General features: G+C 36.2%; 1 protein-coding gene across 1 annotated transcript in view; it reads right to left on the bottom strand.

Annotated features, from left to right (window-relative positions):
• Positions 1 to 27,599, bottom strand: part of LOC137401054 (synaptojanin-1-like) — an 81,625-nt gene that overhangs the window by 7,943 nt on the left and 46,083 nt on the right. The window contains exons 11-24 of the mRNA XM_068087405.1: positions 13,665 to 13,820; positions 11,340 to 11,496; positions 10,820 to 11,008; positions 8,935 to 9,037; positions 8,577 to 8,717; positions 7,348 to 7,540; positions 5,929 to 6,087; positions 5,357 to 5,577; positions 4,789 to 4,992; positions 4,287 to 4,368; positions 2,739 to 2,913; positions 2,475 to 2,573; positions 2,040 to 2,197; positions 1,120 to 1,201 (exon numbers count right to left, since the gene is read on the bottom strand). Of these exons, the coding sequence (XP_067943506.1) occupies positions 1,120 to 1,201; positions 2,040 to 2,197; positions 2,475 to 2,573; positions 2,739 to 2,913; positions 4,287 to 4,368; positions 4,789 to 4,992; positions 5,357 to 5,577; positions 5,929 to 6,087; positions 7,348 to 7,540; positions 8,577 to 8,717; positions 8,935 to 9,037; positions 10,820 to 11,008; positions 11,340 to 11,496; positions 13,665 to 13,820 (2,119 nt within the window). The remainder of the gene's footprint in view (positions 1 to 1,119; positions 1,202 to 2,039; positions 2,198 to 2,474; positions 2,574 to 2,738; positions 2,914 to 4,286; positions 4,369 to 4,788; positions 4,993 to 5,356; positions 5,578 to 5,928; positions 6,088 to 7,347; positions 7,541 to 8,576; positions 8,718 to 8,934; positions 9,038 to 10,819; positions 11,009 to 11,339; positions 11,497 to 13,664; positions 13,821 to 27,599) is intronic.

The raw sequence follows: 27,599 nt of genomic DNA on the forward strand, positions 1-27,599 counted from the left end.
TTTTAATCAAATTTTCATGCCATGTCTTGATATGATAAGTTTATAAGACACTGTTATATAACAGATACTCAGATTGAAAACTTCCGTTACAAACACCACTTTCTCTGGCCATAATCTAGTACCATACACTCATATTACACGCTGTGCCACCCGCTTGTATAGTAGACGCCCCTACAGAATGAATAATTAGACCCAAGAGCATTTACATTATAGAGATTTTACATCATACGAAGCAGAAAATACATGTAAATAGCCTACTCCATTCCCAGATCTTCCCAAACTCACCTCTTTGACCCTTCTAAGAGAAAAACTAAATTTAGCTTTTCAATTTAACGCCTGTACAGTAACTGTAGTATGATTGGTTTGTATCGACAACTTTGTCATTTTTTCTTATCACTTACACTTGTTTAGGGTCCATGATACGGTAATTTTAAGGGGAGCACACACCTTCAATGTCAATTTAAATCGATTTTTCTCCACAGCAAGGTCTATGCTGCAAAGAAAAAATATTGTATGTTTAACATAAAGTACAAGAAAAATACATCGTTGCTATAATTAAAGGCCGTGTCTGTCTGTCCGTATGTCTGTCCAAAGCCAGGGTAGGTTTTGACAATCAATTTGAGAGACTGACACTGTAACACTTGCACCAATCAAGTGCATTACAGTATTTCTGAATAATTGTAGAGTCACTTGTTCTCTGTGCTCTACCGTAACACCTGTTGGTTTCTCACCGCACACTAGACTGCTAAAGCACTAGTATATATAATGAAGATACCCCTATACGTCGTTTGTTTCTCTCAAGTGCGGCAAGAGAAAAAATGGTACTTAGAGACTAACTATGAGACACCCGTTATTCAAATCAAACTTGAGAACATGCACAAACTTGACTCTTTACGTTGTATGAAATTTCTTATGTAATACGATTCAAAAACTTTACATAAATGATTTACATTCAGTGGAATTTACATAAAAGGAGGTGCATGTCATAGGAGCTTCTAATGTTCTACAGACTCATCTCTCATAAACCCCTCACACAGTCACGCCAGAAGCTCACACAACAAGCTCTTCTCAGACCTACATTTTATAATCATATCTCTACTATTTGGCACTGCAACATACCTGTAGAGATAGGCTTTGTTTCAAATGTATCAAACACACTATTTTTAGCTCTTGTAGGGTCTTCAGAGGTATAGGAGGATGTCTAGAAAAGAGAGCACATCTTCACATGACATGAGACAGTGACTGGCCGTTTCATAAGCTTTCTACCACGCTGAAAATGATTTTGAGAAATGTTGATGATCATAAGTTTTTGTTTAGTCAATTTTTAACTTGGCCTCGAATTAAGAATATTATCAAAGATGAACTTACACAGAATTTTATTAGAAAGTATCGACATTTTTCTATCCTTTGCAATTGTTTTTTATGTTTGAGGTAAATCTGACTGCCGGGATGTTTCAAGATTAAAATCGAAAAAACTTGATCGCAGTTAATATACTCAGATTCAAGTGAAAGGGTGATTCTGATGTCTATAGTTGCACTTCGCTAAATAGATCGAATGAATATAGACACATAACATAATAGCGACTCATAACGCTGCAACTTGAACACAATAGTCGATATCAATAACGATAGAGACAGGCAGCCGCAAAACTAGGGACATCATTTTGGCACATACTCTGCTTCCGAGCGTTTTATCTGCGATCAAGTTTTGTCAATTTTAATCTTCAAACATCCTGGCAATCAGATCACGTCAAACATTAAACACAATCGCGAATGATAGAAAAATATCGACACTTTCTACTAAAATCTACTAAAATTTTGTGTAAGTTCATCTTGAAGCTCATTATGCTGAAGACATGATCACATGAAGACATTATGCTGCGATTGCAGACGTATTACTGGCATTATCCATGCTTAAACATCACTCACAGGGCACAAGACACTTGTCATAGTCTAACATGCCCAAGTATGAATCATGTAATATCATACCCAGGATAAAGTTTATTAATACAAGCAAATCAAAGGTCAGACAGGCATACCGGAGGCGGTTCTGATGTAGGTGGGGAACCAGTGAGCAAGTCGCCTATTGATGCAGATTTCTTTGGTGGAGGAGGTCGGGTTGGAGGCTTAGAAGGGCGTGCGGGTGGAATGGATTTGCCAATAGGGATGTCTAGCAAACTATCTGGTGTGTTGCGGCCTACAGAAATGAGATGATTGATAAAAGCCTTGTTCATGCAATAATAAAACGCTTCCAAAAAACCATGCATAATACAATCTTTGCAATTACCTCAATAAGCATCATTCTAGATGGCACGAATACATATCTTTCATTTTTACAGACATAAGTTTTGAAGCTTTGATAAATTTTTGTTCTGCCCAATCGCAGTTGTAAACAATTAAAACGATTAAAAACAATTGAACGATAATTGCGTTGAGCATACCACAGAGCAACATGCAGAAATCTAATAGCATACCTGATGCCGTAGATGTACTAGAAGAAGTTTCCAAAGCCAGTCCTAATGGGTCGAGGTATGCAGTCGAGTTATCATCCATCTCTACTAAATCTTCCTCCCCTACACAATAAGTAGCAGGGTTTTAGCAAGTAATAGCAGACAACTTTGAAATACAGAAACTAGACTCAAAGCACATTAAAAGAGAGCATAACTCCGAAAAGAAGAGTGCTTAAAAACTGTCTAAGACTTGGTATTCTGTCAGAACGATTCAAGCAATGAGCTCACCATCACTCTCAATAAAGCTCATTGAGCGCTGAGGCTTGAAATCTTCCCCAAGCAGGTCATTTGTTACAGGTGAGTAAAATGTTGCCTCCTTGCTTGTGTCGGTCCTCAGTTCATTCTTCACATTGGCTAACCAAACGTCCATGCTGAGCCGGACTGTGATGCTCTGCTGCTCGAGCTAGAGTAAGTTTTCAAAGACAGTAATGATGTTGCTAAGTGCTATAAGCAGTGCTATATGCTATATAGACTACATAGACTTGGTGACATCTGAAATGAACTGACAGATTTGCCTCTCCACAAAATTTGGATTAAAGCCGCACTCAAACCTTTTCATGTGAAACTATTTGTTTAGAGATTTGCTTCGAATGCTAAAACTGTCAGGCGCTGGAGTAGACATACCCAAAAAAATACAGAGTATTGAATTTTATTTGTTTCACAGCCCACAGCACTTAATGAAAATACTTCAAGTAATTACGGACAGCATTAACACCAGTGCATCTTAAAAAATAGGTAAAAGTTAAATGTAAAAACTAAACTGTATGCCAAAAAACTAAATTAGTAAAATAATAAGTCAATAAAAATATGCTCAACTCGGTACTTTAAAGTAGAGCCATAAAATGAGAAGTGTAAGGTCGACATTGCAAGGTTACATTGGGATTGAGAGGTAGTGATAAAGATAGTTACTTTTAATTTTTACCAGTTTCTTCTCTTTTACTTACAAAAATAAATTTTTTTGAGAAACTTCTGAAGCCGTAAGCTGAAATTAATTAGGAGGTAAAGTCAAATTTTTGTTCCAATTTCATATCGTCTACTGAAAACCTGTATGTTGAAGTTATCGTAAGTTGAGGGTAGACTGCAAAGTACAGAATGTGACTTTATGGCACAGACGTTCTGGTGCAGACGATTTTAGGTGCAGGACTTTTTGGCGCAGGTTAAAAGTTCAGTATTTATACAACTTTCATTGTGACTCAACAAATTTTAAGTATAAGCGAAAAAAAAAACCATTTTTACATAACATTAATCAGATCACATTTTAATCCCATTTTTATCAAACAATATGATTTTTATGGTGATTTTGACGGTTTCACATTTTTATTTATGTATTTTTTAGTCAGCATCAGTTTTTTATGAGCATATATACAAACATTTTTATTTTTTTTACTGAGACGAATAAGACACATAAGAGCTTTTTTTAAAGAGTAACAGCTACATTTACGTATTTGACAAATGTGGTTCACAAGATCCTTCAATCAAATTATATGTGAAGTTTTATGAATAAAATGTTTTTTGCATTCTCTTGCTATTATCATCATGTTAATTATTTGCTGTATGTAAATAATTTCTGTGGTGTAAAAATAGCAGTGCTATTTTTCAAAAGGCCTGAGCCAAAAAGCTCTAGACCATGCAAGGTATTAGAGGATGAAAAGCTCATAGGTTTCATACGCATGCAAAGATGTGGCACAACTCCTAACATTGAAATGTATTTGCAATTTACCAAAGAATCAACAGCTATGCAGAACCAACAGCAGAAACCTCAAAAGTTTTATTCACCTGAAAGTTGTTGAACCGCTCGACAGCTTGTAGGGCGGATTTTCCACTGCTGTATGTTATAAATATCTCTGCTTCGACAAACCTGAGAAACAACAGCAACAAAAAATATACAGAAAAATATACGAACAAAAGAGGATGTACAGTGTAGTAATTTGACTACTAAATAAAAAATAACTGTTAGTGTTGACTTTATTGTTTTGTAGAGCAAATCTCCATATAAAAACTAAGTTATGACAACTTCAGATTCTGTTTACCGCCCCGAGATAACACACTCAAAAATAATCAAAAAGTTTTTTTCAGTTTTTTATGAAATTTTTCAACAACAACAACATCTTTACATAATTAAGTGAGTGAGCGCAATCATTTCAATACTGTCAACTATATAAATGTTCTAGCATTTGAGTGAATGAGGAAATGAAAATAATTTTACCTTTACCAGATGATGCCCCGGCTACTAACATTTAAAACTCTAACATAGAAAATTTTACTTCTGTTTGCCTACCTGACAAGTATGATTTCTCCGAGGGTCCCAAACATATCCAGAATCATGTTTGCATTCACATCCGTTATGTCGTGCTTATCTGAGCTGGCCACTATTACGGTGCCATCAGTGGGACCCTCCTTTTGTACTACAAGATCCTGCACCCTGTCCTTTAGCGTCTTGTCTACCTTCAGAATTGGCAACTCCAACAGCGCCGCAACCGGCCTGTATACCAAAGTCAATAACATCACAGAATACGCTGTCATCAACTATTTATATATGTTAATGTACTGTTCTGATTTTTTTTGTTTCAATTTCAATCATGAAGCCAAGAAATAAAGCAACGAGCACCTTTTCTGTGACTGACCAGTTACAGTAGAGCTAGAATACCGTTAAAAATTGCACCTTGATAGCCAAAAATAGAGCATGATACTACAAACTGTTATCGAAATAAGCATAGAGAGAGAGGACAACCCACAAATTTAAGAAAATTATATGCAGTCCAAGCATAAATAATTACAGTATAATAGAGCCTACTCAACAATGCTCCACCTTAGTAACCCTCTTAGTAACCTAGTGAGCCACTGACCTATGGTCTGAGGTCTTCAACTCGGCTCGGTTGTAAACTAAAAGCCTTCCTGGATGCCATTTTGCTTCATCCCAAGCGATGAGCTTGTTACGCTTCCACAGACATCTGTCTGTCCATGAAGGAACTCTTGCCTTTTCACTTGTGTCATAATCGTCACAGAAGGCGTCATACTTGTATGTTGGTGCAAAGTTGGGAATTCCTTCCTTATAGTCTGGAAAGACCTGAGCAACGAGAAGCAGTGGGTGATTTTAGAATAACTGACTTGTTTAATGACAGGTCAAAGCAGGTGTCTTTAGCAACTATAACCTGTCTGAGCCTATCTTATCAAATCCCTTAAACAGACAGACGCAGAAAAGTTCCCAGTTTAACAATAGCCCTGTAAGAGGTAGGTAGAGTCAACCTACTGAGACTATATGCCTTTGAACAATTTTTGCACTACCCTGAAAAAGAAAGTGATATTGTGTAAAATTGTATTAGTACAAACGTATTACAGAAAAGTCAAACCTTTAAGATTGCACTCCCATTTGTTAATATTTAGAAAAAAACCTTTCAAACTATTATAAACTACTTACATTTCCGTCTCTCTTCTGATTGGCCAATTGATCAGCAGCTTGTAACGCTGACCAATTACCACTCTTGACTAGCATCTCTACCTCAGACTTGGACATGTCGATTCTGTAGTTGAAGTCTCCCACCCAAAATACATACTCATGGCTCTTGAGAGTTGCCCCCTGTAACAATAGCCAACTATAGCATATGAACTAAATACATATGGCTCTTGAGAGTCACCCCCTGTAGCGATAGCAAACTATAGCCTTAGAACTCATACATATGGCTCTTAGGAGTCACCCCCCTTAATGATAGTCAAACCAGAGCTGAGAGTTCAACAGACTCCGGAGTCTTGAGAGTCATCCCCACCTTAATGATAGCAAACCATAGCCTCAGAACTCATACATATGGCTCTTAGGAGTCACCCCCACATTAATGATAGTCAAACCATAGCTGAGGGTTCAACACACTCATGGCTCTTGAAAGTCACCCCCACCTTAATTATAGCAACCCATAGCTGAGGAGCTAATATTGATTCTATAGTTCAAATGTAGGACAAAGTTTGAAGTAGCAGGCAATATTAAGAGACACCCGAATGCAGTACGAATCTACATTTTCTATAAAAACACACACTGTGCTCAGTCCAAGAGTATACTGGAATTTTCTATACAATAGTACCTTGAGATATGATTGCCCGGGCATACAATTTATTTGAAATATGACATAAAACTTTTTAACAATTTTGTTTTGACATACGACAAGAAATTTGAGATACGAATCGATGATCGCCGTGAGTGCCGCTAGGGAGCAGTGCATTTTTTAGCCTGTTTGGTTATTACCGCCGCTCCGTTCACACATGTTTGCTTATTCATTGTGTTTTGTTTTATTTTGGGTTATACATTCTTATTGCGTATTATTATTCAACCATGAGTTTCAAGACTAAAAACAAAGGTGATGAAAAGGAAGTCTAAGAAAATAATATCGATGGAAAATAAGCGCGAAATTATAGCAAAGCATGATTAGCCAAAGTGATGATTACGAAATTTTTAAAAAAATTAAAAGCTCAAAAAGAAAAAAGATTTGAAATTAGTTTAGCAATGTTTTCATTTGTGTTTATTTAGTTATTAAGTGTACGTAAATGTTATTTTATCATCATGCGTGTTATTACTAGTTTATTTACATACAAATTGGTATATTGAATGTTATTTAACTGTATTTTATGGTGGTTGCATATAGTTGGAACGCATTAATACATATTACATTATTTTACATGAGAAAATGTGTTTGAGATACAATTTTTTTACATACACCGATGGTTATAGAACAAATTAAATTTGTATCTCAAGGTACCACCGTACTGGAGTCAGCCAGATTGGTACAAACTTGCTTAGAGTTACAGAGAGCATGAAACTAAAGAGAAAAAAAACTATAAAGAAAATTACCATAGGAAAAGAGATTTTATTACAAATCTCAGCAAAGTCATTGTTTCTTTCCTTAACGCCTGACTGGCCGGCGGTAAAGTGTGCACAAACAAAGCACAAGGAGCTGTTGTACAGCATAAATCGGATAGCGACTGCTCCCTTGTTTCCGGCAGCTCCACCAAGGCCTGTCTTCACACTGTCCACTGCCACATCTCTGCAATTCAAATTCGATGTTTCAGAATGGTGTGTTCTTGCAAACATGACTAAACAGTTAGGACTGACAAGCAATTGTTTCTTATCTGCAAATTATCATCAATAATATACAGCCGTATGCAAAATTAACTGGACCCCTTTGATGGAAGACTAAAAATCTCATTTACATTGTTACTCATTGTGAATTTAGTCAATAGCCATAAATTATATACTAATTAATCCTCATTTTGTCCTCATTTCAAACACATAAACCAAACAGCAGCAGAGACTATGCTGTACAAATATTTTTTTGATTATGTAGGCTAAATTATGAACATTTCATTTTTTAATGGTTGAAGATCTCAAGATTTCAGATCATATATGACATATATAGTCATATATGACATATATAATCATATATGACATATATATATAATCATATATGACATATATAGTCATACATGATTATATATAGGCATATATGACTATATATAGTCATATATGACATATATAATCATATATGACATATATAATCATATATGACATATATAGTCATATATGACTATATATAGTCATATATGACTATATATAGTGTAATAGTAACAATATTGTAAATGAGAATTTTAGTTTTCCAAAGGATTCAGTTTATTTCACACAGCTCTAGAGTCAAATATGTGACTCAATTTCATATCATCTGCTGAAAACCTGTATGTTCAGGTGATCCTAGGTTCAGAGTAAACTGCAAGGTATTAGAGGATAGAACACATGATGTTTAATGTTGTTAATGCACATGCAAAAAGTCTGCACTAACTTCTAACACTAAAAATTATTTGCAATTTGATGCAAGAAGATGACCACAATCGGTCTTATAAGAAACCATTCACTTCAGCTAGGCATATATTTACTCCCACAAGGCATAGCATCAGCCTATAATACATGTAGTACCTTAGAACCCTATGACAAACGATGCAGTTGGTAATCACGTAATGGTTACATGTTTGACATTACGTAAGAGACATATGTGTCATAAATTATAAGAGGCTAATCTAGGAACATACCTGATGACAGGCGCTAAATGGGGCCTCACGAAAACGAACAGACAAACTCCCACAAGCTGAACACTAGTCAGTAAGATGTACTTGTGGTCCCTAGACAGAGTCTTCTCCAACTCCATACCCCAGGTCTTCTGATTGGACGTGCTGAAGAAAGCAAACCAATAGCTATACAACAAGACACAGCATTTAGTACTAATACAATAGACAAATGGTAATAATACTAATGCAATATCAATCTCTAGGAAAACTGCAGCAATCCCAAAACGGTAGTATTTTAGCACAACCCAACATGAATATGGCCAAAACTCACAGGAAATGAAAACAGTAGCCAGCATTACAACTGCCACCTCGAGCTTCTTACCTAGCGCTAGTAATATTCTTGGCATTTAAGTCTACAATCTCCTCAAAGCCTATAGCGAAGATATCAGTGCCGACCCCGGGGTCTCCAGAGAGATCACATGTCTCTGCACAGACATGAAACAGTGAGTATGAAGCAAACCCAACCACCTAATCAGCAAGAGATATGTTTTATTGATTAGCTGAAAGAGACAAATGCAAATACCCAACATTGAACAGCGAGGGGGTAAGCAGTAAATACCAATGAACGCTGCAAGCTGTCTTAATTGATTGCAATATTGAGGTTGCAGCATCAATAAGCCATCAAGACCAACTGACTTAAAGGCTCACTCACGTCAACTTTTAAAAGACATTCTCAAAAAGTATAGATACTTTTTATCATTTGAGATTTTGTTTGTTGTTTCGGGTGATCTGACTGCCAGGCTTTTTTAGATTAAAATCGACAAACATTGTAACAGTTACAGCGCTGAGAAGAAAAATACTTCTCCAAAAATGGCATCAATAGTCGCATTTCCTGTTTGTCCCTTTCATTATAAATTTATGATTGCATTCAAGTTGCGATGTTACACATCTTGATTGATATATATTTTATTTTGTATTTACTCATGATTGTTGGAATCAAACTTTAAATGTGACCTCGGAGACATTGCTATTGATGAGACATTGCTATAGATGAGAGCCAGTCTGCGAGCGGTTCATCCCTGAAAGCTATACCTAAATATGTATCAACATCTTCTAGCTGTTTAATACCTTCCACAATGTCTTCTGACCTCAAATCTTCTTCTGCACTGACTAACTAGTCGATATTAGCGTCCAAATAATTTTTTTGCAGAGCAAAACTTTTACGCGTTGCATTTAGCACAAATGCAACGCATAAAAGTCTTGCTCGCTACACGTAACCTTTGTACCATCGTAAATGTAGATCATTTTTATGTACATGTTTTAACGAAAAACAAGCTAAAAGCTTCGGAGTTGAACAACGAGAGAATTGATTGTTATTGACCACTTTTCGATTGATCACTTTTCTATTGATCACTTGATATTATGGGCCCATAGAGATCAAAGATTGTCAAAGTGGAAGTCAAATGGAGGGGGCGCTCTATTTTCCAACCCTTCTCTCATAGTGGCGGTCAAATAGAAGTGGCATTCAAATAAAGGTGGCGTTCAATTAGAGGTTTTACGGTAATATGTGTTTCTATACCCCTCTATACAACATTTTCGTCTTACAATGGCACTGCTGGAATGAATTAACGTGGTATGGCGTCGGTCCACCATAATCTAACAGTCTTGTGGAAGAGTCGGGATAATGAATTGTAGGTTGTAGCAACAGAAAGTTCATAAACATATAAAATATAATTTGTCGTTTGACCTAACTCTTCACATTAAATTAAAGTCGATCGCATGCTGATTCTATAAATATGAGCAATAGTATATCATTATTAAAATTTGTTAGGTTTCTTATTTGTTGAATTGCTGTTTTGTTCTTATTACACGTATTAAATTTTTGAAAATGTGCTTACGCAAAACCTTCCATCCTCAGCAGCACTAAAGACACAAAACCGTTGAATGCTTCACTTTTCACTACATAAGCTCATGAAGCGTAGCCTAGTCTACAACTAAAAAGCCCAGTTATCAGCGTTGCGAAAGTCCAACACGAAGAGATAAAGCAAGGAAGACAAATCTATAATTGGCTATAGCATAACTTCAAGCATGAAGAAGATTTTACCATACAAAGTTGTTCAAATTCGAGATGAGTTTAGCAAATCATAAGGTTTTAAATATCTCACAAGTGATTCAATGCTTAAACATGGAAAGTAACTGAACACTCCCTCTATAATTTGGTAGCCCTAAATGCTTCTAAATGAAGGATAACAATCTAGGTTGGGTACCTGGGGCAGTCTTGAGAGAATTGGAGTAAACATCCAGAAGCCAGTCTGCGAGCGATTCATCCCTGAAAGCTATACTTCTAAAGAATGTCCCACCATTAACATTCCAGGTGGCGAGACAGACTCTGATATCTTCAGTGCAAGTATAATCTTGGCGCGTAAGCGCGAGGGACTCTGTTAAACTCGTCGATGCTGTACAAGAAATAGTAACAATCACTTGTTATACAATTCGACTGGAGCCTCGATATAAAACGCACCAAACGACTGAAGACATCAGCAGCATTGCCAGAACATTAGTTTATCGGTATGGTCAAACCTTCATAGAACATATAGTTTATCTGTGCAGTCAAACCTCCGCAGAAAATATAGCTCATCTGTACAGTCAACCCTCCACAGAACATGTAGTTTATCTGTGCAGTCAAACCTCCACAGAACATTTAGTTTATCTATACAGTCAAAAAGACTAGTGGGATGTGCTCACTCTAGTTGAGAGTAACAGACTAAGGAAGAAGTACACTCTTACCATGCATGCTGTTCGTTAGGTTCAGTGTGTAGGCCACGTCATCTAGAACATTCCGCTTCGTGCTGCCTAACAGCAAAGTGTTGATAGCGTCTTGTTTGCTAGAGTCAAGAAAATTGTTCTGAATAGCCCGAGTCGCTGAAGTCGTCACATCTCGATACTAATAATATAGAAAGGTAATGTGAGAGCTGGTATATCATGCGACAATTTCGCAACTGAATGGTTGGCGAGCAACCTATGCCGGTGCTTTTGGATTCGTTACGACTACTCCAGAGAGATACACAAGACAAAATACCAAAGAATACATAATCATAGAATAACCACTACCGCGTCCTTAAGTGACAAGCACTCATTTAGTCTAAAAGGTATCAATACACTTGGAGTTATCCTCTACTTGTCGCTTTTAGTGATATCTGATCAATACGTAATGACTATCAATAACTGACAAGCACATTCATCAGAAAATTTTTTTTCATTTATCAGAAATTTATGACTTTGTTATAAGGCAAATGTTCGGTTATTGTAGACTGCAAACAAACAATCTATTTAGATCTCAGGTCATGACTTTTGCCACTTTTAATGCTGTATCGACACCCATACATACACTTAACCATTGTCAACGTACCTGACCCACCCAATATCAAGCCCGTATTCCCTGGGGCAGTGAGTAAACCCAACTTTTTAGTGATTTTCGGCGGCTGAGTACTAAGAATTGCAGTCTAAGCTAATTCACTTGGAATTTCCAACTAATGATTATTAGCGCTCTAGCGCTAGTTGCGTTCTAGCGCTAGTTGCGCTCTAGCGCTAGTTGCGCTCTAGCGCTAGTTGCGCTCTAGCGCTAGTTGCGCTCTAGCGCTAGTTGCGCTCTAGCGCTAGTTGCGCTCTAGCGCTAGTTGCGCTCTAGCGCTAGTTGCGCTCTAGCGCTAGTTGCGCTCTAGCGCTAGTTGCGCTCTAGCGCTAGTTGCGCTCTAGCGCTAGTTGCGCTCTAGCGCTAGTTGCGCTCTAGCGCTAGTTGCGCTCTAGCGCTAGTTGCGCTCTAGCGCTAGTTGCGCTCTAGCGCTAGTTGCGCTCTAGCGCTAGTTGCGCTCTAGCGCTAGTTGCGCTCTAGCGCTAGTTGCGCTCTAGCGCTAGTTGCGCTCTAGCGCTAGTTGCGCTCTAGCGCTAGTTGCGCTCTAGCGCTAGTTGCGCTCTAGCGCTAGTTGCGCTCTAGCGCTAGTTGCGCTCTAGCGCTAGTTGCGCTCTAGCGCAACGAGCGATGAAGTGGAGAGGCTCACTAACCTAGTATTGGTTTTGCCTGCCACTAATGCAGTGAGTGAGAGATCTTTTTTGCATTGAAACGAATCAAAACATCGATGAGGAGCACTATGGGGCAGGCTCGTCTAAATAATCTTCTAATATTACACATATATAAGGATGTTGAAATAGATACAGAATCAGTTGTGAAAGATTTCTGCCATGGGCAGATTAACAGAACAAGAGCTATTGCAATAAAGAAGTAATAGCTCTTGTTCTGTGAATGTCCCTTGCAGAAATCTGTAGTGTCATGAGTTTTATATCGTTCGTTGAATAAAGAAAAAGTTTTGCCTACCATAAACCATAAGCAATATATTTATGTAGATTTTGATGCTAACAATTGATTACATTTATGCATACTTTGAGGGTTGTTGATGCTTAAAAGGTCCAGAGCTTCGGGGCGCTGCCCGTACCCCGTTGGGGGGCATACACCTGCCCCAAACCTTAAGGTGTTCATGACTAGTCGCCTAACATTTGCAGCCCCAACTTGCAACCAGGGAATACAGGCCTGCCCGATATTGTGTATCCTGATGTACACCAGCCAAGGCAAAGATTGCCGTAATTCTTCTTGAGAGGTATGTAATCAAAAACAGAATGTCTTACATGTACACGATCGCGCAGTCACTATGCATAGGAAATCTTAAGGCTACGATGAATGCAAAATATTAATGCAATACAAAGTTTGTTTTACTTTAAAACATGAAACAAACATAAAACAAAGTGTTCGCAAAAGTGCAACCACAGGTATGGCCACACGGCAACTCAATTGAATTTACCCAAATTTGTCTATCTTAAACAAAGCAACTGAAATTTGTGAGAGGGCCACACTAGAAAATCAGCATCGTGCAAGGTATTTCCTGTCCTTTAGTTGTGCGATTCGTTCTGATCGTGATTGAATCAACCGTTTGCAACAAATGCATTCTCAAATAATAAGTTGTCCAATCAAACGAGAGCTGCAGTCACTCCTGGCCGTACCAAATCGAGCATGACTGAGGCCTAAGCTATGGTCAGGTTGGCCCTGAATAGTTTGCTTACCACATTCTTGCCCACTGTCATCGCTCCGGTGCCAGCATATATCCTGCTGATATGATCGCCGTTGAGAGGCCATATTTGCTTGTAGATCTCTTCAAACCTGCTGACGAACTGCGGTTTGGAAGACAGACCGAGAGCCTCTAACTGCTTCTTTAGCATCTACAAATCAACTTAGTAAATAGATTTTCATAGTTCATAGGCTTATCCAAAAAGTACAGTGCACCCAGGGTACACGATGTACCTGCTTTATGTTTTTTTCGCCTTACAATGTGGAACACGATGTTGTTTTTCGTCCCATCTATGTGCTATTTTTTTGCCACACGATGTCACCATCAATAAAAATGTCTCTCGAAAGTCAAAACTGGCAGTCGGTGTGCTGCATAGTTGGAATAACAAAAATGCTGATATGCTATTTGCTAAAATCTCTCTCGCAACGCCTGAAAGAGATACGAGGCTCACTCTCTCTCTCTCAATTCAGCATTATGTGTTATAAGTTATAGTGAAAATGAAACCAGAAACAGGTAATAAAGATTAAGATGATGACAAGATTTTAGTAAAATACATGCTAAAACTTAGCTTTAGGTGTGTGTTTAGTAAGCTAAATTCATTCAAGTTAAATTCAACATTCATGTTATACAGCTGTACCAAAGGTAATAACTAACTCCCTAAGGTATGTACTGCACGTAGTACATTGTAATGTTAAGTTTATGTTATACAGCTGTACCAAAGGTAATAAATAACTCCCTAAGGTATGTACTGCACGTAGTACATTGTAATGCTAAGTTTATGTTATACAGCTGTACCAAAGGTAATAACTAACTCCCTACGGTATGTACTGCACGTAGTACATTGTAATGTTAAGTTTATGTTATACAGCTGTACCAAAGGTAATAACTAACTCCCTAAGGTATGTACTGCACGTAGTACATTGTAATGTTAAGTTTATGTTATACGGCTGTACCAAAGGTAATAAATAACTCCCTAAGGTATGTACTGCACGTAGTACATTGTAATGCTAAGTTTATGTTATACAGCTGTACCAAAGGTAATAACTAACTCCCTAAGGTATGTACTGCACGTAGTACATTGTAATGCTAAGTTTATGTTATACGGCTGTACCAAAGGTAATAACTAACTCCCTAAGGTATGTACTGCACGTAGTACATTGTAATGCTAAGTTTATGTTATACAGCTGTACCAAAGGTAATAAATAACTCCCTAAGGTATGTACTGCACGTAGTACATTGTAATGCTAAGTTTATGTTATACGGCTGTACCAAAGGTAATAAATAACTCCCTAAGGTATGTACTGCACGTAGTACATTGTAATGTTAAGTTTATGTTATACAGCTGTACCAAAGGTAATAAATAACTCCCTAAGGTATGTACTGCATGTAGTACATTGTAATGTTAAGTTTATGTTATACAGCTGTACCAAAGGTAATAACTAACTCCCTAAGGTATGTACTGCACGTAGTACATTGTAATGCTAAGTTCATGTTATACAGCTGTACCAAAGGTAATAACTAACTCCCTAAGGTATGTACTGCATGTAGTACATTGTAATGTTAAGTTTATGTTATACAGCTGTACCAAAGGTAATAACTAACTCCCTAAGGTATGTACTGCACGTAGTACATTGTAATGCTAAGTTTATGTTATACAGCTGTACCAAAGGTAATAAATAACTCCCTAAGGTATGTACTGCACGTAGTACATTGTAATGTTAAGTTTATGTTATACGGCTGTACCAAAGGTGATAAATAACTCCCTAAGGTATGTACTGCACGTAGTACATTGTAATGCTAAGTTTATGTTATACAGCTGTACCAAAGGTAATAAATAACTCCCTAAGGTATGTACTGCACGTAGTACATTGTAATGCTAAGTTTATGTTATACAGCTGTACCAAAGGTAATAACTAACTCCCTAAGGTATGTACTGCACGTAGTACATTGTAATGTTAAGTTTAAGTTATACGGCTGTACCAAAGGTAATAACTAACTCCCTAAGGTATGTACTGCACGTAGTACATTGTAATGTTAAGTTTATGTTATACGGCTGTACCAAAGGTAATAACTAACTCCCTAAGGTATGTACTGCACGTAGTACATTGTAATGTTAAGTTTATGTTATACAGCTGTACCAAAGGTAATAACTAACTCCCTAAGGTATGTACTGCACGTAGTACATTGTAATGTTAAGTTTATGTTATACAGCTGTACCAAAGGTAATAACTAACTCCCTAAGGTATGTACTGCATGTAGTACATTGTAATGTTAAGTTTATGTTATACAGCTGTACCAAAGGTAATAACTAACTCCCTAAGGTATGTACTGCACGTAGTACATTGTAATGCTAAGTTTATGTTATACATCTGTACCAAAGGTAATAACTAACTCCCTAAGGTATGTACTGCATGTAGTACATTGTAATGTTAAGTTTATGTTATACAGCTGTACCAAAGGTAATAACTAACTCCCTAAGGTATGTACTGCACGTAGTACATTGTAATGTTAAGTTTATGTTATACAGCTGTACCAAAGGTAATAACTAACTCCCTAAGGTATGTACTGCATGTAGTACATTGTAATGTTAAGTTTATGTTATACAGCTGTACCAAAGGTAATAACTAACTCCCTAAGGTATGTACTGCACGTAGTACATTGTAATGTTAAGTTTATGTTATACAGCTGTACCAAAGGTAATAACTCCCTAAGGTATGTACTGCACGTAGTACATTGTAATGTTAAGTTTATGTTATACGGCTGTACCAAAGGTAATAAATAACTCCCTAAGGTATGTACTGCACGTAGTACATTGTAATGTTAAGTTTATGGTATACAGCTGTACCAAAGGTAATAACTCCCTAAGGTATGTACTGCACGTAGTACATTGTAATGTTAAGTTTATGGTATACAGCTGTACCAAAGGTAATAACTCCCTAAGGTATGTACTGCACGTAGTACATTGTAATGCTAAGTTTATGTTATACAGCTGTACCAAAGGTAATAACTAACTCCCTAAGGTATGTACTGCACGTAGTACAATGTAATGCTAAGTTTATGTTATACAGCTGTACCAAAGGTAATAACTAACTCCCTAAGGTATGTACTGCACGTAGTACATTGTAATGCTAAGTTTATGTTATACAGCTGTACCAAAGGTAATAACTAACTCCCTAAGGTATGTACTGCACGTAGTACATTGTAATGCTAAGTTTATGTTATACAGCTGTACCAAAGGTAATAAATAACTCCCTAAGGTATGTACTGCACGTAGTACATTGTAATGCTAAGTTTATGTTATACAGCTGTACCAAAGGTAATAAATAACTCCCTAAGGTATGTACTGCACGTAGTACATTGTAATGCTAAGTTTATGTTATACAGCTGTACCAAAGGTAATAAATAACTCCCTAAGGTATGTACTGCACGTAGTACATTGTAATGTTAAGTTTATGTTATACAGCTGTACCAAAGGTAATAACTAACTCCCTAAGGTATGTACTGCACGTAGTACATTGTAATGCTAAGTTTATGTTATACAGCTGTACCAAAGGTAATAACTAACTCCCTAAGGTATGTACTGCACGTAGTACATTGTAATGCTAAGTTTATGTTATACAGCTGTACCAAAGGTAATAACTAACTCCCTAAGGTATGTACTGCACGTAGTACATTGTAATGCTAAGTTTATGTTATACAGCTGTACCAAAGGTAATAAATAACTCCCTAAGGTATGTACTGCACGTAGTACATTGTAATGCTAAGTTTATGTTATACAGCTGTACCAAAGGTAATAACTAACTCCCTAAGGTATGTACTGCACGTAGTACATTGTAATGCTAAGTTTATGTTATACAGCTGTACCAAAGGTAATAAATAACTCCCTAAGGTATGTACTGCACGTAGTACATTGTAATGCTAAGTTTATGTTATACGGCTGTACAAAAGGTAATAACTAACTCCCTAAGGTATGTACTGCATGTAGTACACTGTAATGTTAAGTTTATGTTATACGGCTGTACCAAAGGTAATAAATAACTCCCTAAGGTATGTACTGCACGTAGTACATTGTAATGTTAAGTTTATGTTATACGGCTGTACCAAAGGTAATAACTCCCTAAGGTATGTACTGCACGTAGTACATTGTAATATTAAGTTTATGTTATACGGCTGTACCAAAGGTAATAACTAACTCCCTAAGGTATGTACTGCACGTAGTACATTGTAATGTTAAGTTTATGTTATACAGCTGTACCAAAGGTAATAACTAACTCCCTACGGTATGTACTGCACGTAGTACATTGTAATGTTAAGTTTATGTTATACAGCTGTACCAAAGGTAATAACTAACTGCCTAAGGTATGTACTGCACGTAGTACATTGTAATGTTAAGTTTATGTTATACAGCTGTACCAAAGGTAATAACTAACTCCCTAAGGTATGTACTGCACGTAGTACATTGTAATGCTAAGTTTATGTTATACAGCTGTACCAAAGGTAATAACTAACTCCCTAAGGTATGTACTGCATGTAGTACATTGTAATGTTAAGTTTATGTTATACAGCTGTACCAAAGGTAATAACTAACTCCCTAAGGTATGTACTGCACGTAGTACATTGTAATGCTAAGTTTATGTTATACAGCTGTACCAAAGGTAATAAATAACTCCCTAAGGTATGTACTGCACGTAGTACATTGTAATGCTAAGTTTATGTTATACAGCTGTACCAAAGGTAATAACTAACTCCCTAAGGTATGTACTGCACGTAGTACATTGTAATGCTAAGTTTATGTTATACAGCTGTACCAAAGGTAATAACTAACTCCCTAAGGTATGTACTGCACGTAGTACATTGTAATGTTAAGTTTATGTTATACAGCTGTACCAAAGGTAATAAATAACTCCCTAAGGTATGTACTGCACGTAGTACATTGTAATGCTAAGTTTATGTTATACATCTGTACCAAAGGTAATAACTCCCTAAGGTATGTACTGCACGTAGTACATTGTAATGTTAAGTTTATGTTATACAGCTGTACCAAAGGTAATAACTAACTCCCTAAGGTATGTACTGCACGTAGTACATTGTAATGTTAAGTTTATGTTATACAGCTGTACCAAAGGTAATAACTCCCTAAGGTATGTACTGCACGTAGTACATTGTAATGTTAAGTTTATGTTATACGGCTGTACCAAAGGTAATAAATAACTCCCTAAGGTATGTACTGCACGTAGTACATTGTAATGTTAAGTTTATGGTATACAGCTGTACCAAAGGTAATAACTCCCTAAGGTATGTACTGCACGTAGTACATTGTAATGTTAAGTTTATGGTATACAGCTGTACCAAAGGTAATAACTCCCTAAGGTATGTACTGCACGTAGTACATTGTAATGCTAAGTTTATGGTATACAGCTGTACCAAAGGTAATAACTCCCTAAGGTATGTACTGCACGTAGTACATTGTAATGCTAAGTTTATGTTATACAGCTGTACCAAAGGTAATAACTAACTCCCTAAGGTATGTACTGCACGTAGTACAATGTAATGCTAAGTTTATGTTATACAGCTGTACCAAAGGTAATAACTAACTCCCTAAGGTATGTACTGCACGTAGTACATTGTAATGCTAAGTTTATGTTATACAGCTGTACCAAAGGTAATAACTAACTCCCTAAGGTATGTACTGCACGTAGTACATTGTAATGCTAAGTTTATGTTATACAGCTGTACCAAAGGTAATAAATAACTCCCTAAGGTATGTACTGCACGTAGTACATTGTAATGCTAAGTTTATGTTATACAGCTGTACCAAAGGTAATAAATAACTCCCTAAGGTATGTACTGCACGTAGTACATTGTAATGCTAAGTTTATGTTATACAGCTGTACCAAAGGTAATAAATAACTCCCTAAGGTATGTACTGCACGTAGTACATTGTAATGTTAAGTTTATGTTATACAGCTGTACCAAAGGTAATAACTAACTCCCTAAGGTATGTACTGCACGTAGTACATTGTAATGCTAAGTTTATGTTATACAGCTGTACCAAAGGTAATAACTAACTCCCTAAGGTATGTACTGCACGTAGTACATTGTAATGCTAAGTTTATGTTATACAGCTGTACCAAAGGTAATAACTAACTCCCTAAGGTATGTACTGCACGTAGTACATTGTAATGCTAAGTTTATGTTATACAGCTGTACCAAAGGTAATAAATAACTCCCTAAGGTATGTACTGCACGTAGTACATTGTAATGCTAAGTTTATGTTATACAGCTGTACCAAAGGTAATAACTAACTCCCTAAGGTATGTACTGCACGTAGTACATTGTAATGCTAAGTTTATGTTATACAGCTGTACCAAAGGTAATAAATAACTCCCTAAGGTATGTACTGCACGTAGTACATTGTAATGCTAAGTTTATGTTATACGGCTGTACCAAAGGTAATAACTAACTCCCTAAGGTATGTACTGCATGTAGTACACTGTAATGTTAAGTTTATGTTATACGGCTGTACCAAAGGTAATAAATAACTCCCTAAGGTATGTACTGCACGTAGTACATTGTAATGTTAAGTTTATGTTATACGGCTGTACCAAAGGTAATAACTCCCTAAGGTATGTACTGCACGTAGTACATTGTAATATTAAGTTTATGTTATACGGCTGTACCAAAGGTAATAACTAACTCCCTAAGGTATGTACTGCACGTAGTACATTGTAATGTTAAGTTTATGTTATACAGCTGTACCAAAGGTAATAACTAACTCCCTACGGTATGTACTGCACGTAGTACATTGTAATGTTAAGTTTATGTTATACAGCTGTACCAAAGGTAATAACTAACTGCCTAAGGTATGTACTGCACGTAGTACATTGTAATGTTAAGTTTATGTTATACAGCTGTACCAAAGGTAATAACTAACTCCCTAAGGTATGTACTGCACGTAGTACATTGTAATGCTAAGTTTATGTTATACAGCTGTACCAAAGGTAATAACTAACTCCCTAAGGTATGTACTGCATGTAGTACATTGTAATGTTAAGTTTATGTTATACAGCTGTACCAAAGGTAATAACTAACTCCCTAAGGTATGTACTGCACGTAGTACATTGTAATGCTAAGTTTATGTTATACAGCTGTACCAAAGGTAATAAATAACTCCCTAAGGTATGTACTGCACGTAGTACATTGTAATGCTAAGTTTATGTTATACAGCTGTACCAAAGGTAATAACTAACTCCCTAAGGTATGTACTGCACGTAGTACATTGTAATGCTAAGTTTATGTTATACATCTGTACCAAAGGTAATAACTAACTCCCTAAGGTATGTACTGCACGTAGTACATTGTAATGTTAAGTTTATGTTATACAGCTGTACCAAAGGTAATAAATAACTCCCTAAGGTATGTACTGCACGTAGTACATTGTAATGCTAAGTTTATGTTATACATCTGTACCAAAGGTAATAACTCCCTAAGGTATGTACTGCACGTAGTACATTGTAATGTTAAGTTTATGTTATACAGCTGTACCAAAGGTAATAACTAACTCCCTAAGGTATGTACTGCACGTAGTACACTGTAATGTTAAGTTTATGTTATACGGCTGTACCAAAGGTAATAAATAACTCCTTAAGGTATGTACTGCACGTAGTACATTGTAATGCTAAGTTTATGTTATACGGCTGTACCAAAGGTAATAAATAACTCCTTAAGGTATGTACTGCACGTAGTACATTGTAATGTTAAGTTTATGTTATACAGCTGTACCAAAGGTAATAAATAACTCCCTAAGGTATGTACTGCACGTAGTACATTGTAATGCTAAGTTTATGTTATACAGCTGTACCAAAGGTAATAACTAACTCCCTAAGGTATGTACTGCACGTAGTACACTGTAATGTTAAGTTTATGTTATACGGCTGTACCAAAGGTAATAAATAACTCCTTAAGGTATGTACTGCACGTAGTACATTGTAATGCTAAGTTTATGTTATACAGCTGTACCAAAGGTAATAACTAACTCCCTAAGGTATGTACTGCACGTAGTACATTGTAATGTTAGGTTTATGTTATACATCTGTACCAAAGGTAATAAATAACTCCCTAAGGTATGTACTGCACGTAGTACATTGTAATGTTAAGTTTATGTTATACAGCTGTACCAAAGGTAATAACTCCCTAAGGTATGTACTGCACGTAGTACATTGTAATGCTAAGTTTATGTTATACAGCTGTACCAAAGGTAATAACTAACTCCCTAAGGTATGTACTGCACGTAGTACATTGTAATGCTAAGTTTATGTTATACAGCTGTACCAAAGATAATAAATAACTCCCTAAGGTATGTACTGCACGTAGTACATTGTAATGCTAAGTTTATGTTATACAGCTGTACCAAAGGTAATAACTAACTCCCTAAGGTATGTACTGCACGTAGTACATTGTAATGTTAAGTTTATGTTATACGGCTGTACCAAAGGTAATAACTAACTCCCTAAGGTATGTACTGCACGTAGTACATTGTAATGTTAAGTTTATGTTATACAGCTGTACCAAAGGTAATAACTAACTCCCTAAGGTATGTACTGCACGTAGTACATTGTAATGTTAAGTTTATGTTATACAGCTGTACCAAAGGTAATAAATAACTCCCTAAGGTATGTACTGCACGTAGTACATTGTAATGTTAAGTTTATGTTATACAGCTGTACCAAAGGTAATTAATAACTCCCTAAGGTATGTACTGCACGTAGTACATTGTAATGTTAAGTTTATGTTATACAGCTGTACCAAAGGTAATAAATAACTCCCTAAGGTATGTACTGCACGTAGTACATTGTAATGTTAAGTTTATGTTATACAGCTGTACCAAAGGTAATAAATAACTCCTTAAGGTATGTACTGCACGTAGTACATTGTAATGCTAAGTTTATGTTATACAGCTGTACCAAAGGTAATAAATAACTCCCTAAGGTATGTACTGCACGTAGTACATTGTAATGTTAAGTTTATGTTATACAGCTGTACCAAAGGTAATAACTAACTCCCTAAGGTATGTACTGCACGTAGTACATTGTAATGCTAAGTTTATGTTATACAGCTGTACCAAAGGTAATAACTAACTCCCTAAGGTATGTACTGCACGTAGTACATTGTAATGCTAAGTTTATGTTATACAGCTGTACCAAAGGTAATAAATAACTCCCTAAGGTATGTACTGCACGTAGTACATTGTAATGCTAAGTTTATGTTATACGGCTGTACCAAAGGTAATAACTAACTCCCTAAGGTATGTACTGCATGTAGTACATTGTAATGTTAAGTTTATGTTATACAGCTGTACCAAAGGTAATAACTAACTCCCTAAGGTATGTACTGCATGTAGTACATTGTAATGTTAAGTTTATGTTATACAGCTGTACCAAAGGTAATAACTAACTCCCTAAGGTATGTACTGCACGTAGTACATTGTAATGTTAAGTTTATGTTATACAGCTGTACCAAAGGTAATAACTCCCTAAGGTATGTACTGCACGTAGTACATTGTAATGTTAAGTTTATGTTATACGGCTGTACCAAAGGTAATAAATAACTCCCTAAGGTATGTACTGCACGTAGTACATTGTAATGTTAAGTTTATGGTATACAGCTGTACCAAAGGTAATAACTCCCTAAGGTATGTACTGCACGTAGTACATTGTAATGTTAAGTTTATGGTATACAGCTGTACCAAAGGTAATAACTCCCTAAGGTATGTACTGCACGTAGTACATTGTAATGCTAAGTTTATGGTATACAGCTGTACCAAAGGTAATAACTCCCTAAGGTATGTACTGCACGTAGTACATTGTAATGCTAAGTTTATGTTATACAGCTGTACCAAAGGTAATAACTAACTCCCTAAGGTATGTACTGCACGTAGTACAATGTAATGCTAAGTTTATGTTATACAGCTGTACCAAAGGTAATAACTAACTCCCTAAGGTATGTACTGCACGTAGTACATTGTAATGCTAAGTTTATGTTATACAGCTGTACCAAAGGTAATAACTAACTCCCTAAGGTATGTACTGCACGTAGTACATTGTAATGCTAAGTTTATGTTATACAGCTGTACCAAAGGTAATAAATAACTCCCTAAGGTATGTACTGCACGTAGTACATTGTAATGCTAAGTTTATGTTATACAGCTGTACCAAAGGTAATAAATAACTCCCTAAGGTATGTACTGCACGTAGTACATTGTAATGCTAAGTTTATGTTATACAGCTGTACCAAAGGTAATAAATAACTCCCTAAGGTATGTACTGCACGTAGTACATTGTAATGTTAAGTTTATGTTATACAGCTGTACCAAAGGTAATAACTAACTCCCTAAGGTATGTACTGCACGTAGTACATTGTAATGCTAAGTTTATGTTATACAGCTGTACCAAAGGTAATAACTAACTCCCTAAGGTATGTACTGCACGTAGTACATTGTAATGCTAAGTTTATGTTATACAGCTGTACCAAAGGTAATAACTAACTCCCTAAGGTATGTACTGCACGTAGTACATTGTAATGCTAAGTTTATGTTATACAGCTGTACCAAAGGTAATAAATAACTCCCTAAGGTATGTTCTGCACGTAGTACATTGTAATGCTAAGTTTATGTTATACAGCTGTACCAAAGGTAATAACTAACTCCCTAAGGTATGTACTGCACGTAGTACATTGTAATGCTAAGTTTATGTTATACAGCTGTACCAAAGGTAATAAATAACTCCCTAAGGTATGTACTGCACGTAGTACATTGTAATGCTAAGTTTATGTTATACGGCTGTACCAAAGGTAATAACTAACTCCCTAAGGTATGTACTGCATGTAGTACACTGTAATGTTAAGTTTATGTTATACGGCTGTACCAAAGGTAATAAATAACTCCCTAAGGTATGTACTGCACGTAGTACATTGTAATGTTAAGTTTATGTTATACGGCTGTACCAAAGGTAATAACTCCCTAAGGTATGTACTGCACGTAGTACATTGTAATATTAAGTTTATGTTATACGGCTGTACCAAAGGTAATAACTAACTCCCTAAGGTATGTACTGCACGTAGTACATTGTAATGTTAAGTTTATGTTATACAGCTGTACCAAAGGTAATAACTAACTCCCTACGGTATGTACTGCACGTAGTACATTGTAATGTTAAGTTTATGTTATACAGCTGTACCAAAGGTAATAACTAACTGCCTAAGGTATGTACTGCACGTAGTACATTGTAATGTTAAGTTTATGTTATACAGCTGTACCAAAGGTAATAACTAACTCCCTAAGGTATGTACTGCACGTAGTACATTGTAATGCTAAGTTTATGTTATACAGCTGTACCAAAGGTAATAACTAACTCCCTAAGGTATGTACTGCATGTAGTACATTGTAATGTTAAGTTTATGTTATACAGCTGTACCAAAGGTAATAACTAACTCCCTAAGGTATGTACTGCACGTAGTACATTGTAATGCTAAGTTTATGTTATACAGCTGTACCAAAGGTAATAAATAACTCCCTAAGGTATGTACTGCACGTAGTACATTGTAATGCTAAGTTTATGTTATACAGCTGTACCAAAGGTAATAACTAACTCCCTAAGGTATGTACTGCACGTAGTACATTGTAATGCTAAGTTTATGTTATACAGCTGTACCAAAGGTAATAACTAACTCCCTAAGGTATGTACTGCACGTAGTACATTGTAATGTTAAGTTTATGTTATACAGCTGTACCAAAGGTAATAAATAACTCCCTAAGGTATGTACTGCACGTAGTACATTGTAATGCTAAGTTTATGTTATACATCTGTACCAAAGGTAATAACTCCCTAAGGTATGTACTGCACGTAGTACATTGTAATGTTAAGTTTATGTTATACAGCTGTACCAAAGGTAATAACTAACTCCCTAAGGTATGTACTGCACGTAGTACACTGTAATGTTAAGTTTATGTTATACGGCTGTACCAAAGGTAATAAATAACTCCTTAAGGTATGTACTGCACGTAGTACATTGTAATGCTAAGTTTATGTTATACGGCTGTACCAAAGGTAATAAATAACTCCTTAAGGTATGTACTGCACGTAGTACATTGTAATGTTAAGTTTATGTTATACAGCTGTACCAAAGGTAATAAATAACTCCTTAAGGTATGTACTGCACGTAGTACATTGTAATGCTAAGTTTATGTTATACAGCTGTACCAAAGGTAATAACTAACTCCCTAAGGTATGTACTGCACGTAGTACACTGTAATGTTAAGTTTATGTTATACGGCTGTACCAAAGGTAATAAATAACTCCTTAAGGTATGTACTGCATGTAGTACATTGTAATGCTAAGTTTATGTTATACAGCTGTACCAAAGGTAATAACTAACTCCCTAAGGTATGTACTGCACGTAGTACATTGTAATGTTAAGTTTATGTTATACATCTGTACCAAAGGTAATAAATAACTCCCTAAGGTATGTACTGCACGTAGTACATTGTAATGTTAAGTTTATGTTATACAGCTGTACCAAAGGTAATAACTCCCTAAGGTATGTACTGCACGTAGTACATTGTAATGCTAAGTTTATGTTATACAGCTGTACCAAAGGTAATAACTAACTCCCTAAGGTATGTACTGCACGTAGTACATTGTAATGCTAAGTTTATGTTATACAGCTGTACCAAAGATAATAAATAACTCCCTAAGGTATGTACTGCACGTAGTACATTGTAATGCTAAGTTTATGTTATACAGCTGTACCAAAGGTAATAACTAACTCCCTAAGGTATGTACTGCACGTAGTACATTGTAATGTTAAGTTTATGTTATACGGCTGTACCAAAGGTAATAACTAACTCCCTAAGGTATGTACTGCACGTAGTACATTGTAATGTTAAGTTTATGTTATACAGCTGTACCAAAGGTAATAACTAACTCCCTAAGGTATGTACTGCACGTAGTACATTGTAATGTTAAGTTTATGTTATACAGCTGTACCAAAGGTAATTAATAACTCCCTAAGGTATGTACTGCACGTAGTACATTGTAATGTTAAGTTTATGTTATACAGCTGTACCAAAGGTAATAAATAACTCCCTAAGGTATGTACTGCACGTAGTACATTGTAATGTTAAGTTTATGTTATACAGCTGTACCAAAGGTAATAACTAACTCCCTAAGGTATGTACTGCACGTAGTACACTGTAATGTTAAGTTTATGTTATACGGCTGTACCAAAGGTAATAAATAACTCCTTAAGGTATGTACTGCACGTAGTACATTGTAATGCTAAGTTTATGTTATACAGCTGTACCAAAGGTAATAAATAACACCCTAAGGTATGTACTGCACGTAGTACATTGTAATGTTAAGTTTATGTTATACAGCTGTACCAAAGGTAATAACTAACTCCCTAAGGTATGTACTGCACGTAGTACATTGTAATGCTGAGTTTATGTTATACAGCTGTACCAAAGGTAATAAATAACTCCCTAAGGTATGTACTGCACGTAGTACATTGTAATGTTAAGTTTATGTTATACGGCTGTACCAAAAGTAATAAATAACTCCCTAAGGTATGTACTGCACGTAGTACATTGTAATGTTAAGTTTATGTTATACAGCTGTACCAAAGGTAATAAATAACTCCCTAAGGTATGTACTGCACGTAGTACATTGTAATGTTAAGTTTATGTTATACATCTGTACCAAAGGTAATAACTAACTCCCTAAGGTATGTACTGCACGTAGTACATTGTAATGCTAAGTTTATGTTATACGGCTGTACCAAAGGTAATAAATAACTCCCTAAGGTATGTACTGCACGTAGTACATTGTAATGTTAAGTTTATGTTATACAGCTGTACCAAAGGTAATAACTAACT

The sequence above is a fragment of the Watersipora subatra genome, chromosome 1, assembly GCF_963576615.1.
Source record: "Watersipora subatra chromosome 1, tzWatSuba1.1, whole genome shotgun sequence".
NCBI classification, from domain to species: Eukaryota; Metazoa; Bryozoa; class Gymnolaemata; order Cheilostomatida; family Watersiporidae; genus Watersipora; species Watersipora subatra.